This window comes from Corella eumyota, chromosome 4 (genome assembly GCF_963082875.1).
Source record: "Corella eumyota chromosome 4, kaCorEumy4.1, whole genome shotgun sequence".
NCBI classification, from domain to species: Eukaryota; Metazoa; Chordata; class Ascidiacea; order Phlebobranchia; family Corellidae; genus Corella; species Corella eumyota.
Genome location: NC_137493.1, coordinates 17,111,590 through 17,127,725, shown reverse-complemented (window position 1 = coordinate 17,127,725; position 16,136 = coordinate 17,111,590). Strand labels below are relative to the sequence as shown.

At 26.1% G+C, this 16,136-nt stretch overlaps 1 protein-coding gene across 2 annotated transcripts; it reads left to right on the top strand.

The window, feature by feature from the left end:
• Positions 1-537: 537 nt before the first annotated feature.
• Positions 538-16,092, top strand: LOC145750531 (SUN domain-containing ossification factor-like). 2 transcript variants are annotated; one of them, XM_082566589.1, is made up of 22 exons: positions 538-687; positions 1,161-1,578; positions 4,223-4,324; positions 4,729-4,818; positions 4,925-5,015; positions 5,503-5,613; positions 5,839-5,927; positions 6,278-6,403; positions 6,898-6,996; positions 7,209-7,306; positions 7,467-7,557; positions 8,488-8,637; positions 8,933-9,060; positions 9,595-9,678; positions 9,933-10,100; positions 10,504-11,209; positions 11,391-11,501; positions 11,765-11,892; positions 12,185-12,335; positions 12,696-12,826; positions 13,021-13,146; positions 13,520-16,092. In XM_082566589.1, the coding sequence occupies exons 1-22, from the start codon at positions 623-625 to the stop codon at positions 14,010-14,012; spliced, it is 3,756 nt and encodes a 1,251-aa protein (XP_082422715.1). In that variant the 5' UTR covers positions 538-622; the 3' UTR covers positions 14,013-16,092. The 2 variants fall into 2 exon arrangements, with proteins under 2 accessions (XP_082422715.1, XP_082422716.1); XM_082566590.1 differs by having other exon boundaries at positions 8,488-8,654; positions 8,935-9,060.
• The last annotated feature ends 44 nt before the right edge of the window (positions 16,093-16,136 follow it).

Below are 16,136 nucleotides of genomic sequence, written 5' to 3'. Positions count from 1 at the left end.
ACCGCGAGATGATGCTCTTGAGCAATGAGTGGTATAATTTTAAACTTGGGTGAAATGAAAAATTTGTACAAATTTTGTTAAATAACCATAAATTAGACTATCACATTGCTTTATTGCTATTGTTTAAAATTTTTATTTGTGAAAAAAAATTTAAAAATTCTCTTTTAATAAACAAATTTTAAATTTAAATTATTTTTGCTAAAAAAGCATTTAAAAAAACAACTTGATTATAGTTTTAATATTTTATTACCTAAATTTTTAGTTATTATAAGTAAATTAAGTTTAAAAAAATTTTGGTTAAATTTTACAGTATTTTTATGCAATTTTAAAGTGCTTACTATTTGAAGTATAATCGAAAAAGTGTCTACTCTAGTAAGTTGTAGAAAATTCTATCGAAAACTAAATTTAAAGGTTTTCTCTTTTTTAGGCTACGCAAGTTAATGTGACGTGTTAGCCAACAATATGCTTAGTATTTAGGTATTATAATACAAAACTAAGGAAGAAAACTAATTTATATATTTTATGTTTAACAGATATTGAAAATGCTGTGAACAAAGTACAAAAATTTGTCTAGTTAAATTTATAAAATTTTAAAATAAAAAAAAAACAAGAAACGGAGGTTATGAGTTTTCGAAAACTTCAGTGGCTTATAACTTTAACAGCAATATGGATTCAACTTACATACAGGTATGTAGGATTTTATTGTTGTGTTAAAGTGTGACCATCTGGTTCTGGCATATATAGACAATATAGTTTAAACAGATTTTTTTAATATATGTTCTGCCTGTCAGTCTTTATGTCAGTCTGACTATATTGTAATAATGAAATTTTTATTATAAGACTTTAACTTGAAACTGGATTGGGGTAATAGCATGAAGTCAATAATATCTTAACCTTGTACAATTTGAAACTGAGTTGGTGTAGTATTATAAGGTCAATAATATCTTAAATTTGTACAACTTGAGACTAGGTTGGGGTAATATCATGAGGTCAATAATATCACAAACTTGTACAACTTGGGACTGGGTTTGGGTAATATCACGAAGTTAATAATATCCCAAACTTGTACAACTTGAGACTGGGTTATGGTTTATATTATGAGGTTGAAAATATCTTAAACTTTGTCAACTTATTTTACTATAAATTAACTTTTTTTTTAGTCAACAAGACAAAAAGGTTATTCCAGATGAATTTCAAAGAAAAGACAATAAAGAAAATTTGGTCAAAATTTTTGAGGAAAAATTAGAAGAATCACCAATTAAAGAAAACAACGAACAACAATCTAAAAACAATGTGCAAAAAACTGAAAAAATAAACCAAGAAAGTATACAACCTGAAGAAAACGAACATTCGGATATTAACACTCAAAATAAAGAAAAAATACAAGTAGATGAAAATACTGAAAACAATATTGTGAATATTGAAGTACTAGATCCAAGTTTTGAAATCAATAAAAACATAAAAGAACAAAATGAAAATGAATTAAAATCAAACAAAAACGAACTCAAAGATTCAGAGGAAATTAAATCTACAGAAGATTTGGAAAATGTCGAGAAAGAACAAGAAAAATATGAACCGGTAAGTTTGTTTAATTTTAACACTTTTTAAGTTTTGAATTTAAATTATCAACAATATAGGTTTTTTAAAAAGAATTATAAATTGCCTGTTTTTTTGAATTATTAATAACATAAGTATTAAAAAGTGCTTATAAACTAAAAAAATTGAAATAAAAGTTTTAACTTTCGTGCAATTAAATTAATATAGAAATTCCATTAATTTTCCACTAAGTTTACTATGTTTAGATTTAAATTAAAAACTCTTAACTTTAAGCTATAAGATAGTAAAAGAATTACTAGTAAGGTTCACTTTTAATACAATTTCTGTTATTCCCAAATATATGATTAGTGGTCATGGTACAAAGATTGTTTGCAACACCACAACAAAGTAAACATTTCATAACCTCAAATAAAAGTTTCATATTCATCGCTGTCAGGTATTTTGTCAATGTTGTATTCAGGAAGTTGGTTATTATTTACATATTTTGTTCTCAATATTGTTGTTTATTGTCGATGTTATAGAACAAAATTCAGGTTAATATCAAGGTTATATATTAGGTAATTGGATTTTTAGATTTTTTTGCAGTATTTCTGTTTGTTAAAATAATATGAAAAGTACTGATGGTAAAAAATTGTTAAAAACTCTGCCAAGAAAGAATTGTATTTAGATGAACCTTTTTATTACCTCTTAATAATAAAAAAAAGGTCCATGGCAAGCTAATTTTCATATGTTGGTTCTTTAGAAATAAGGGGCCGGTATGTTACAGAATAAACATTGTTATTATCTCTTTTATTACCTTAAACTGAAAGTGGTTTATACATATTCAAATGACTTTAGTTTTTCAATAATTTTGTATTTAAATGTTTTGCTAATCCTGGACTTTGAATGCTTGGTTAAATATTGCTTCAAATATAAATCAGGTTTAGTCAACAGTCAGCTTTATTTGTTTAATAAATATTTGTAATAGTTTAGACAACTTAAGTTCTTTTCTCGTTGTGTACTTTAGGTGAATAGAATAAAAAGTCTTGAAATGATTAAATGTTTTATAGCGGAGATATTCAAGTAAAAAGCTATTAAATTAGAAATAAAAACTCTCTTTTTTAGATGCGTTGTTACATAAAAGTTAAGTTAGTTGTTTAATCAAAAAGACAAAAGCTAAAAAAATTTATTTTTATAAGTTAAGTACTTACATAGAAAAGAAATTTTTGTCTTTCTTTTAAATGTAATTTGTGCTAAACAGGTGTTTGTAATATATTTTTATGTTAGTTATTTAAATTCTAAGGTATAACCTACCTAATTCAAATACATTTATATAAAAATTTAATTTATTATTAATTGCTGATGTGACATATTTGATATAATTGTGTGGTTGTTATAGGGAAGCCCTAGGTTTAAGGATATCCTGACTTGCCAGGTTGAGTATAGAAAAGGTTGGGTTTGAAATGTGTGGCTGTAGCCCTATTGCTATATAGAAAAATATTTTATATTATAGTTATAAGTGAAATGTTTAGTGTTATACAGAATAAAAATTATCATAGATATTTTTTAGGAGTCTATCTCTTAGTTTTACTTAAAGCTATTAGTTTAGTTGGCCAATTTTTAAGTGAATACAAGGATTCAAAATAATAAATATCAGCAAATTTTGTTATGTAAAATGTAACGCGTTTTAATTTACATTGTTAAGTGCATAGATAAGGTTTTTTATCAACATTTTCAGGGTAAAATATTTTAGGTAAATATTCTTTTGTTTAAAAGCTGATATTATTTTACTAGACGAGTAGTATAATTAGACAAAGTATACAAAACGATTGTTATTTCTAGCAAGCAATGTAGATTTAACACGTACGAGCAATTAATTGTTTAAATAAACGCGGTATATTATTATTGGCTGCTATTCCTATATTACTATCATAGTGTTTGTTATATTCTGTAGATTGTTTTTAAATTAATTAATTATTTTGCAGATTTTTGAAGTGATTATTACATATTGATAATAATTGATATTTTAGGTGTATTAGTATTTCTAAACGACGTTATACCAGGACAAAAAACAAATAAATTAATTGGTATTTTTGGTGTATAAAAAATAAATTATCATAGTATTAAAAAAGTATGTGATATGAATTTTTTTAAGGAAGATATACAATTTTGTTTATATACAGTAAAGTACAGGATACAGTAATCAAAGAAACAGTCAAATTTCTTAATAATTTCTTTAAAGCAAATGTTTATAGTAGGATATTACCAATCTTGAGTTAACTGCTTTTTTTTCTCGTAAACAGTTTCTTTAAAAGATGCTTAGGCTTATAAACTCTATATTTTAATAATTCTTTTAAATGTTATAAAATTTTGTTTATTTTAGATGTTAGTTGTCAAGTTATTTAGATATATTTATTATTTTAAAATACATTTTGACATTAGTTAAAATGAAGTATTTTGAAATTCAAATAATTATTATTTTACTACTTTGCTGCATTTTTGCTACAAAGGTAGAAACTAGAGCATAGCTAATTAAAGAATATGTGTTAATTAATTATTTTTAATTCAATTATTAAACCAATTTTTTGACGTAATTGTTTTTTAGTTTTTTTCTATTTTCAAAATAAAAAAATAAAAAAATTTGCATTTTAATTTAAAAACTAATTAATTTTATTTTAAATTTGAGGTTGAAGAAACTGCAAATGAAGAAAACAATTTAAATTTGGATTCTAAGATAAATGAAGATAATAAAATTGAAACAGAAGACCAAAATGTTATTGAAACTAAGGTGTGTTATTTTTTGTGATTTTACATAGATTTAAACAAAAAATGAATAGTAAAAATGGTCAATTATTATACTTGTCTTCCAAAACTAAATTAAATTATACTTTTTGTTGTTATTTGTTGTTGTTATTGTAATTTTCCTGTTTATTTTTTCAGCATTTAAATGTTATACAAATCCCTAACCTTTACTCTCTCCTATTGAAAAGTTGTAGGCACCTAAGGGCCTGTAACAAAATTGTAAATCATTTACATTAGAAAGCAAAAGTTTGCAACATTTTGTAAGCTTATAAAAAAAAATTTTGAAAATCTTCTGACATTTTTTTTGTATTTTTACTTTTTTTAAAAACACAAGATTCCCACTATCTGTTCTTAACCACAAAGTTATGTTAATAAATTCCTCTTTTTTAGGATCAACTTGAAGCTGAAGATAAAATTAAAACTAAATTAGTTGAAGCGGAAATTAAAGAAGAAGTCAAATTAACTAATTCATCTGAACAAGTAAGTTAGGTTCAATTTACTAGGAATTAAATGTAGTTATTTTAACCCTCTAATTCAAGGGTTAGGGTTATACGGCACATAATTCAAATGCTTATTTTCTATAAAGATACCCCCAACCTTAGAGCCAGAAAATCTAGAAAAAAGTGAAGTAGTTGAACCTAATCATCAACAACAAACTAATGAAGAATTAAAACAAGGTAAAATTTAAAAATTTATAAAAACAAGCCAAAATTTATAAATTTTTACTATTATACACATATACAATAAAACAAAGACAGACTTGATTAATTAGAAAAAACTCTATAACCTTTGATTTGGACTTTAACTTAATTTTTTAAGTCTTAAAATAGTTAAAAGTAGTAGCTATGTAAGCATAAAGCCTACCTCTAAGAAACTTCATACTTACAGTGGTTGTCATAACTCAGTAATTCTCTAAACAAACAAAATTCTTTGTTGGAATTTCCATTTTTTTGTTTAAATTTTGGACAAAAGTTTTTTGTTTGTTTTCAGTGATTTAGTTTTCGGCAAATTATTTAAACCTTAAGTCTAATATATCATACATATTTACATCTGTCTTTTATAACATAAACTCACTAGAATTTTTAGTAAATTGTAATAAACCAAATTTATTTATCTTCGATTTGGTAATTAGTTTTTACTAATTAGTTGTTTTTTTCTTTTTAGAATTAAAAGACATAAATGAAAACAAAAACACAGAACATCAAGAAAAAGAGAAAGTGGATGAAAAAGTTGAAATAAAAGTGGACGAAAAACAAGAAACTGAGAAAACTGAAAGTAAATTAAAACTTTATTATTTATTCAACCCAGTCTCGATTTTTACAACTTTTGTATTCTTGTGGAAAAGTCATATATGCGACCTAAACATAGAGTAACATCAGTTACCCCAACCCAGTCTCGAGTTGCCTATGCCAGTTTGGGATATCACAGATTATAATTGCCTAATAATTAATCTATTAATAAATGGTTTAAATCAATATTTTAACAAATGTTTCAATTTAGCTCCAAGTAAAAGAGATGAAGGTGTAGCATTGGAGGTGGACAGCATTCAATCATTTGAGGAATGGAAAAAGAAACAAATTATAAGCAGGGTTAGTATTAAAACTTATAAAACTAGAGAGATACAGAAATAAAATATACTATGTCATAATTTAACATAAAATCTTCATGAAAACATTATTATTTATGGCATAGGTTGATTTTGTCATGTTTTCCTCTGCAATAAATAATACAATGTTTATTATATATATGTTATGGTTGTTATCACTTTTATTAATGCGTAAAAAACCTAAATAAAAAAAGTGTTATGTATAATATTTAAAAATTTAAATGTTCACTATTTATAAATTTGTTTTTTGTAGGGTTTAAATTCTTAAAAAGTTTTATAAAAATTCAACACAGTTAGAGGATTATTTATAAAATTTATCTTCCATATGTTTAGGAGGTTGCTGCAGCCACCGAGAATGTGGTCATGCCTCAACGCACCATAAGAGCGAAGAAAACTCAAGTAAATTACGCATCTCAAGATTGCGGAGCAAAGATCTTAACTCACAACTCAGAAGCCAAGGTAAGTTAAGTGTTTTTACTTCGTGAATTAACATCATGGTATTTTTGGTAGAAATGCTTTCCTTAGAATTCCAGTTCTTTTTTTTATTGGTTTAATTTCTTTCTAGTGCCTATTTTAATAGATTGATTTCCACTGCTTTTATGCTAGAATGCCTAAGTTTGTTTTTGGTACTAAAACTATTAAAAATCAGATTGTAAAATTACTGTGTCAATAATATATCCATCTGGCACAGCCATAAATAAAATTCTTGAAATACTTTAACATTTAAACTTTAAACGGGGTCTTATATTTCTCTTCAACATTTGAACCAGTATTACCTATAAAATCTACAAAAACAAATATATTGAAAAAAATGCATTATTTAGGTGTATTATAAATGAATAAGGGTTAAGGTTTAATTTATTGGATCCAGTAAATTTTAATACTGTTTTAGGTACCCAATTTATGCTTTAATTTTTGTTGTTTATTCTGATTAAACTTTGTTTATATCCTAGCATGTAGCAGCAGTGTTAGATGAGAATAAAGATATGTATATGCTTAACCCTTGTTCTGCTGATATTCACTTTGTTATTGAACTTTGTGAGCCAATTCAAGTAAGTTAATGTGTTCAATATACCTAAAAAAATTATGGTTGTTTACCATTATTTAGCTAGTGATTATACAAAAGCATTTTTATAATATTTGTCATTTATCATTGTGATTTATTATTGTGCTATTTTTTAATAATAATCTTAGAATAAATGTTAGTATACACTATTTGTAATCTTTTTTTATATAGTTTTACTGTAAAACTTTTGTTTTTTAGATTCGTCAACTACAACTTGCCAATTTTGAGTTATTTTCTTCTTCTCCAAGAATTTTCAATATTTTAATAAGTGAGAGGTTTCCAGCAAGAGAATGGAGGTATGTTTTTTTTTTTTTTGTAAATTTTAGACTAATTGGCCAATTTTGTTTTAAAAATATAAAATGGTAGACTTTAACTATTGGTATGAATTTATAAAATAAGTGTAAGTTGGATCACTATTATGTTTGTGGTGTCATAATATTGGTTTGTTTATGTCAGATTGGTTGGAACATTTGAAGCTAGAAATGAACGAACTTTACAAACTTTTGTCCCAAATCGAGAGGAATTAATGTTTGCAAAATATGTAAAAGTAAGTAAATTGTTGTAACAAATATGTTTCAAAATACATCAAGCATATAAATCCAAGCCTAATATGCCTGGTAATTCGGGTTATTTTGTTACACAAAAACTTTAAAATCAACCACGTGAAAATTTTTCTTGGAATTGAAAAACACGAAAAGTTATTTTAAGGCCTTAGGTGATTTTGTATTTAAAGTAGTTTTAAATTAGTTTTAAATTTAATAATTTGGTTTAAAAATTGTAAAAAAATTACTTGTTAAATTTTAATTTAGAAGGTATTTCTAAAATGCCATATTATACAACCAAAATTTAGTTTTCTATATTGTTGTAATTATCCTATAATATTTTGGTTTACAATTTTTTGGTAAAATTGTAACAATAGATTCAAAAGGTTTTTTTCCAAAGTGTTAAATTATTAATTAATTCATATTTTTTCAAATTTTTACATCAATTTTGTTTTACAAATGAATTTAACATTGTTGCATCATTTTATAAAATATTAAAGTGTTTAAAGATGAATAGGAAATACAAATGATAATAATGGCCCTTAACTTGATATTATATTTGTAAGTGGTACTTTGTATAGTACTTGTTATAACTTATATTGTTTAAAGGGTCATTCAATATTGATTTGTAATTTTATATCCTGTGTTTTTCAGTTGTTTTTTTAAAGAAAAATTTTTTAAATTTAGCGAAAAAATTAATAATTTTAAATTTTTGTTAATTGTAAAATTTGCTGTTGATAGACTTTTAATCTTTTTGACAGGCTGTCAATTAACACTGTTTGCTATTAACTGACAATGTGTTAACATAACTGTACAACTTAATATTGAATATACAAACTAAATATAATAATTAATAAATTAAATAATTAATTATCTTGCTAATTAAATTTTTATGAAACTTTTTTATGTCAAATTTTTTTAATATTTTTTTTTAGTTTGAGATGAAAAGTCATTTTGGCAACGAACATTTTTGTCCGCTAACTTTGGTCAGATTGTTGGGACTCTCAATGGTCGAAGAATATGAAGAGAATGAGGATAAACAAGACGAAGAAAAAATAGGAAATAAAATGAATGATGCAGAACAGGTAATCAAAAAAATCAAATTTAAAAAAAATAATTTTTATAAATTAATAAATTTGTTTTACTTTTTAAAACAATTTTAAAAGTAGTAAATTAATTTTTAAAATTAAATATTAAAGGGTTTTAAAAATTCTTTCATAGGACTAAAAGAACACTGCAATTTATAAACTTATTTAATTTATTTTGAAACAAACTTCATTTATTTATAAATTTTTTTAATATTTTTACAGACTAAAATATAAAATTTATTAAATGATCTTAATATTCTTTTTAATATTTTTATTTTAAATATCTTTACAGACTGAAAGCACTGATATAGAGGAAACAGACGAGGAAGGATCAATGTCAAAAGTTTACAATATTGTCAAAACAGCAGTTGATAATTTACTTGGAAATAATGAAGAAAACAAGGATAACAACTCAACCAGGTGGTTTTAAAATAGATACCAAATTCTGTGAAAGATAGATAGATGTATTTAGTTGTTTAAAAAAGACATTACAACATGTTACGTCGTACATTTTATTTTTTAAGTTTAGGAAACTCCTTTTTTTGATTTAAATTCCCTCGATGTGGAAAGGTTGACTTTCTGACCTAAACATAGAGTAACATCAATTACCCAGTCCCAAGTAGCTTATGGCGGCATTTTTACCCCGATCTAGTCCCAAGTTACCCCGATGTAGTTCCAAGTTACCCCGATGTAGTCCCAAGTTGACTTTGCCAATTTGGGATATTTTGAACTATAATTGCTCAGTAAATAAGCTGTTAATTGGTTTAACCAGGCAGCAGTACAGTTTGTAGGGCTTCGCTTAAAAGCACTAAAGCATGCGAGCAGTGGGGATCAAACTGATAACCTCATGTAGTAAGACCAAGTGTTTTGACCACTACATCATGCTGATGGATCAAAAATTTTGTTTATTAAATTTAGTACTTACATGGTTTTAACTTTATTTTTATGTTTCAGTACAAATGAACCTGATGTAAGCTCAACTGAAGAAGAAATAATTGATCCAAATTGGGAATCCCCTGTTACATTAGTCACTAATAAGTGAGTTTCATAACCATATTTGATATTTGCTCTTTTTAACTTAATACTTATGGCATGTCATATAAAATCTAGATCCAAATAAAGCATAATAACAATAAAATGTTGATGTAATTTCTTATTACCCAAAATAAAAAATAATTTAAATTTTCTTACAAACTGTTTTTGCTTATACTGAAATACTTTTAACTTTTATCTAAAATTAAAAAATCAAAGTTTTTTATAATTTTAAATCAAAAAATTATTTTTTTTTATAGATCCGAAGTCGAAAGTTTACAATCTCGTTCACCGATCATAACCCTTATTGAGACAGGAGTGGTTAACACCCCTCCTCACCCCCCTTTATACCCACTTGTGTTCCTTGATCAATTTATCAAAACTGACTTCAATATTCAACTATGTTGGTTGTTAGAGTTTGTATATAGGTAGGAAAATTCTTTATTTATTTTGTGAATTTTATTTTTTAGAAACTTTATTTATTGTTGTATCTTTACATATTACTAAAAACCAATTTACTGAATAGACATATTTTCCTGAAATTTTAGGTTTTAAAAATCATATTTCACTTTAATTTGGGTTCCATTGAAAGGCATTTTTAAGTTAAGTAAAGGGATTTATTAAAAATTGTCTTATTATAAGTAAAGTAAGTTTTCAGGCATGTAGTTTTTAGTAAAAAGCCCTTTCAATAAGGACGCTTTACAGAAACTTAAACTACATGACAGTCATCCATTTACAACATTTTTGGCTAGTAGCACCTTAATTTTGTTATGTTTTTTTAATTTAAAATTGATGTAAAATAGAAATTAAACTCCTTTAAAAATTATTCAGAGTTTCAATAATCCATTGTATGGTACACTCCAATCAAACTTCAACTTATGGAGCTTTTCCTGCAACAAACTTTAACAAAAACACAACTTTACTTCTGTCTAATCTATCTGAGCAACCGGAAAAAGTAAAAGAAAGTGATTCCGATATTGTAGAGCCAAATTTTGTGATTGTTGGGGAGAAAATGGCAGAAAAAATGGAGGAAAATAACGCTGAAAATGAAAAATTTTTGACTGAAAAAAATGTTGAAAATGAAGATGTTGATTCTATCAAAAATGAAAACATTCAAAATGATGAAATCAAGGTCAAAATGCAAGAAAATGGTGATATTGAAATTAAAAATGATGAAAAGGCTGTTAAAACTAATCTAGAAGATTCTGACAATGAAAAGTCTAAGAAAGAAGAGAAATTAAAAGAAGAAAAAAATAATTTATTTGAAAATTTTGAAACTCCTAAGAAATGTGACATTCCTGCCGATAAAAACACTAAAGACAAACAAATTGAAACTGAAAATATTAAAATTAATGACAATAAAATTGAGGACAAAGTTGTAGATAAGAAAGATTTAAAAGACATTGTTAAAGTTGACGAGAAAACGGAACAGGATCCAGAAAAAAGTGAAAATTCGGACAAAAAAGTCGTCTCAGTTCAAGAACCTAATAAAGAAGTTGAAATAAAGGAAGAAATAGTCGACCAAGAACCTATAAAGGTGATTTCATTTACATAAAAAACTAATTTATTTTTAACTTAAGAAAGGGCAATAACATAACCCAATTATAGGGCAACTTACTTTTAAATTTTAAGTCTGATGGCACCGTGTATTAAATTTTATTCATTTATTCCTTTTTTAATTAAAGGATTATCAATAATTTTTTTAACTTTTCGTTTAGGTAAATGATGAAGAAATTGCTGACAAACCTGTTGAAGAAGTGGCCACTGCAATTCCACCTTTAAAAGTTGATGAGAATAATTATGTCGACCAAATACTAACTCACAATGAGGTAACTTCTATATATCTACATGTAATGGAGTGTAAGGGTTGATATACATGTATGTATGTCCAATTTATAGGCTTACAAAAAACTAAAACTGCCATTTGTGGTGCTTGGGTAGATTAGCACAAACAAATATTAGTTGAGAGCAACCATATTACAACAATTAGAATGCCAACCGTAGGGCGTGCTAATGACTATTATTAAAAATTATGTTTAAATCTTCAACAATATTTTCGCAAATTTTAATTTAAACCCTTTTAACCCCACAGGATCAAGTAGTAATCAACCCGGGCACAAACCAGAAGGAATCGGTTCTTATGAGGTTAAGCAACCGGATTCGTGCTTTAGAACAAAATATGGCACTTAGTAGCGATTATTTGGAAGACCTTAGTCAACGGTATGTTGGTTTATGTTTGTTTTCAAGTTAAAAATTAATATAATTCAAGCAGAAGTATACTAATTGTAATTTTACTGATTTAGATTTATATTTTTGATTGCAAAATAACATTTAAACCTTAACTTATGCATGTAAATATTACATTAGATTTTACATCATATTTGCCTTAATCTAGTATAAGATAATTGTCCTTTTTAACCTACAAACATAATATAAAATTGTGCCTACAAAACAATAAATACACTATTATATTACTTGAATTTTAAATAAATATCCATTTTTCTTATTCTAGGTATAAGAAACAAATGGATGAAACCCAGCGAGCTTTCAACTGCACTCAAACCAAATTGTTTGAGTCTTCAAAACTTACTCAAGAGAATGATTTAAAACAATCTGAGGCCATTGCACAAGCTCAAAGTGACAGAGAAAAACTTAAGCAAGTGGTGAGTGAAATTGTTTAAGTTTTAAAAATCCATATTTTGTTAGAATCTAACTAAGTTGTGGTTAAGGCTTTACTTGCATTAGTTTAAATTTTATTTACATGTACTGATAACATTAGTTTTTAAATACCCTCTTTTGGTGTGTTGTGTTTTTGACATGATGTCTTTAAAATGATTAAATATAATTAAATTAACAAACCTATATTATCATGAAATCTTTATCTTAACAAACTGTTATAGAGCAAATTTAAATTTAAATGCAAATTTAGGCATGGTTTTAGTAATAAGAAACTCTATAGTTAGGTTCTAAAAAGTCGTTTTTTGACATTAGAATCTAACTAAAATAAACTGTTTGTTTTTTAGTTGCATAACACCCAGGAGTCCATGGATCAGTTAAACAAGGAGATGATAGCTCGCCACTTGTTTTTAATGGCAGTAGAGAGCATAGTGTTAATTGCCATCTGTGTAACTTGCTTTGGAGTAAGGCAAATAAGGTGAGGATAAAATTTAATTAAAACATTTAATGGCACAGTAATAATAAAATAATTAAAAAAATAAAGTTAAACTTTTTTATCCTTTCCGAAGGCATTATTTAAAAAAAAAATAAAAGTTAAAAAAAATTGTGACGATTTATATATTTTGAAGTTAACCTTATGTGCAGCAGTTAACTTTATATTTTCTTTCTTAGATTGGTTAAAAGAATAGAAAAAACTGAGTTACAAATGCAAGAATTACTTGAGATGCATCAAAAGAGTTCACATACCAAGCAGAAACAACTAACTACTAAAATTAAACAAAACATTGAAACACTACAGTAAGTTGAATTTTTTAACTTTCCAGGTTTTCATAAATATTATGAAATCAATATTTTACAACGCTTGACCTTACTACATAAGGTCTGGGGTTCGATTTCTACTGCTTACATGTTTAAGTGCCCTCAATAAGGCACTATAAACTATCTGAACTTGCCAATACCAATCAGCAGATCAATTATCAGGCAATCATAATCAATAATATCCCAAACTGTCAAAGGCAACTTAAGACTAAGTCGAAGTAACAATTGTTACTCTATGTTTAAGCTGTAAAGTCAACATTTCCACATTAAGAATATTTATGTATAAAAATAGAAGATGTCCTTTTTAACATATATAGCAACTAAAGCTTATTTTTTTAATTACTTTTATCAGAAATGTAAAATCTCATGATACAAACCCTCCCAAAATATTAAAACGAAGTCGTTCAAAACTTTCAATACTCGATCTACAAAAACCAACCCCACATAACCCCCCTTCACCCACTATTATAAGACGGCGGGGCTTAACTAAACCCTATCCAATGCATAATAGAAAAGTGGGCAATCACTATATCGGAAAAATCCGAAAAAATAGTTTAAAAGTTAGTTTTACGACCCCAATACATCAACAACAACAAAACCTTCCTCTTGGAAAATGGAATTCAGATGAAAAATTGTTAACAAAAACTAACAAACCTAAAAAAATAAATATTAAGAACGAAAAAAAGTTAATTCCAATTGAAAACCCGGTTAATTACACAAATGGTTTTAATGATATAGGGGCTTTTAATGAAAATGATTTTGGGAATGTTTTAACCAGTTGTGGAAATAATTTTAATGATACTCCGTGGCAGAATCCAATTATTCTGTCGGGTAAAGCAAGGTAGAATTTCTTTAAAAAAAGTTAAACTTAGAACATCTTTGGGCAATAATTTTAAGGTTTTTGGGCAGCTTTACTTTTCTATATTCTAAAACACTTTAATTTTAATTTGACATTAATTAATTAAAAATGTAATTGAAGTTAGAAAGTAAAAATAATCTGTTAAGAGATAAAAATGGTATTTTTTGGCAATTTCTTACTTTAAAAACACTTTTGTAGAAATAATTTAAATGTTATTACAATTTGTGCTAAGAATATATAATTGTAAATAATTTGCTATAATGTACAATAATTAACCCAAGGTTGTGCAATATAACTTTAATATTGTTTGAAACGTCCTTTTATATAATATGCACAACAACTGTGTGGATACCACTAACAACATGAATTATTTATTTCAAAATATCCAACTTAGGGATATTAATTTTTTATGACAACATAGGTTTGACTGTTTATATTTTTGTTTTATAAAAACCAATGATAGGTTTAAATATTAAATATTTTTTATTTTATTTTGTAAAGTATTATTTATTTGTGTTAAAACAACATTTAGGATCATCTTATGCCTTAAATCTTCATTTTATTTACATGTTGGTGCCCAAACTAGTTTAAATTGTCAAAATCTGGTGATTTTGTTAAATAATTTATTTATTTTAGATGGTGTTAAAATGTTCTGGTATTTTAAACTAGTTCTGTTTGTTGCTTAGCTGAAACAGTGTATTAGATATTACAATATTATTCTTTAGTATTTATTATTAAGATATTGTTTTAATGAATCTTCTGTAGAAGTATACAGCACAAATTAAAACAGGAGTTGTAACTAAATATGATCATTGTATAAAGAAATTACTTACACAAAATTTTTGTTAAATTTTATCAAAGGTAACTAAATATGTTAAAAAGTAAACCCTAGCCTTTTACTTTTTTTAAGTATATTAGGAAAGAGATAATATATTTAAATTTATTAAAAACTTTATATCTGTAAAGTTTAGATTTAGATATCTTTAAAATTAAGTTGTTTTATTAAAGCTGAACTTTTTTTAATTTAAAATAAATTGCTAAGAATGTTAACCGACAGATGGCGCAACCGAGCACTGGTTATACATATTCGTATTGCAGCAATTTACTGCCGCTGAAATCAAGTTTTTGCAAGTTTATACCGAGAAAAAGTAAGCCAATAAAACAACAAATAAACTAGCTCAATCAGCTGTTTAAAAGTTCCCACTAGTATTTAAAAATAACAAATAAAATTCACGAAAACTAAATTAATTTGAATTAATATGCAAATTATTTATTTCAATTAATTGAATATTTACAAATAATTATGTGTATTTAAAATCTATTTTTAAAATAATTTTAAGCAACACAAAAGTAGTTTAAGTATCGTAACGATGCTTACGCAGCCCGAGCTCTTCAATTCTAGTATTATTGTTTATCTGTGAGGTCATAATACAGACATTGAGGAAACCAAGGACGCTCGCTACGCTATTAAGTTCGTTTGTATTCTCTGGAAATCGTAATTCGCCATATGGTGTAATATTATCAAGTGCCTACGGGCCGAGCGAGCCTAGCACATTGGGACTGGGTAGAGTGTGAGTTTGTTTTGATTCTGGCTGTAATTTCGCTCGTGAAAAAAGCTGACTCTGTAACTAAATGGTGCAATTTAATGTACCTTGAATTAAAGTTGAGTTTCTTGTTCTGCAAGTTCGCTCAAATTTTGCTAGTTCCGCAAATCTTTAATTTATTTCGCTTTTCTTAGAAAGTCACTAAAGCGAACGTAATCTGAAAATTTATTAAGATTTTAATTAGTAAAATGTAATTTTTAATGTTTATCAGCGTGCGGCTACGACTTCACGAAATTTAAGATTGTAATTTAATAAAAAAATCGATATTTTTGCAAAATAAGTCGACGATTTTGCAACGCTCGGCAATAAAATTTTCCTTTTTTTCGTCGATGGCGAAATTTTAATGAACCTCTGGCGCAATGTTTAAAATCGAATCAACAAATTGCATAACATTTTATTATCGTGAGGTCTCTATATATATATTCATAACATCTTCATTTACATAATATTTCATGTCTTGACGTCATAAGGAGGTTATTTTAAACGTCGATATTATTCACATTTTA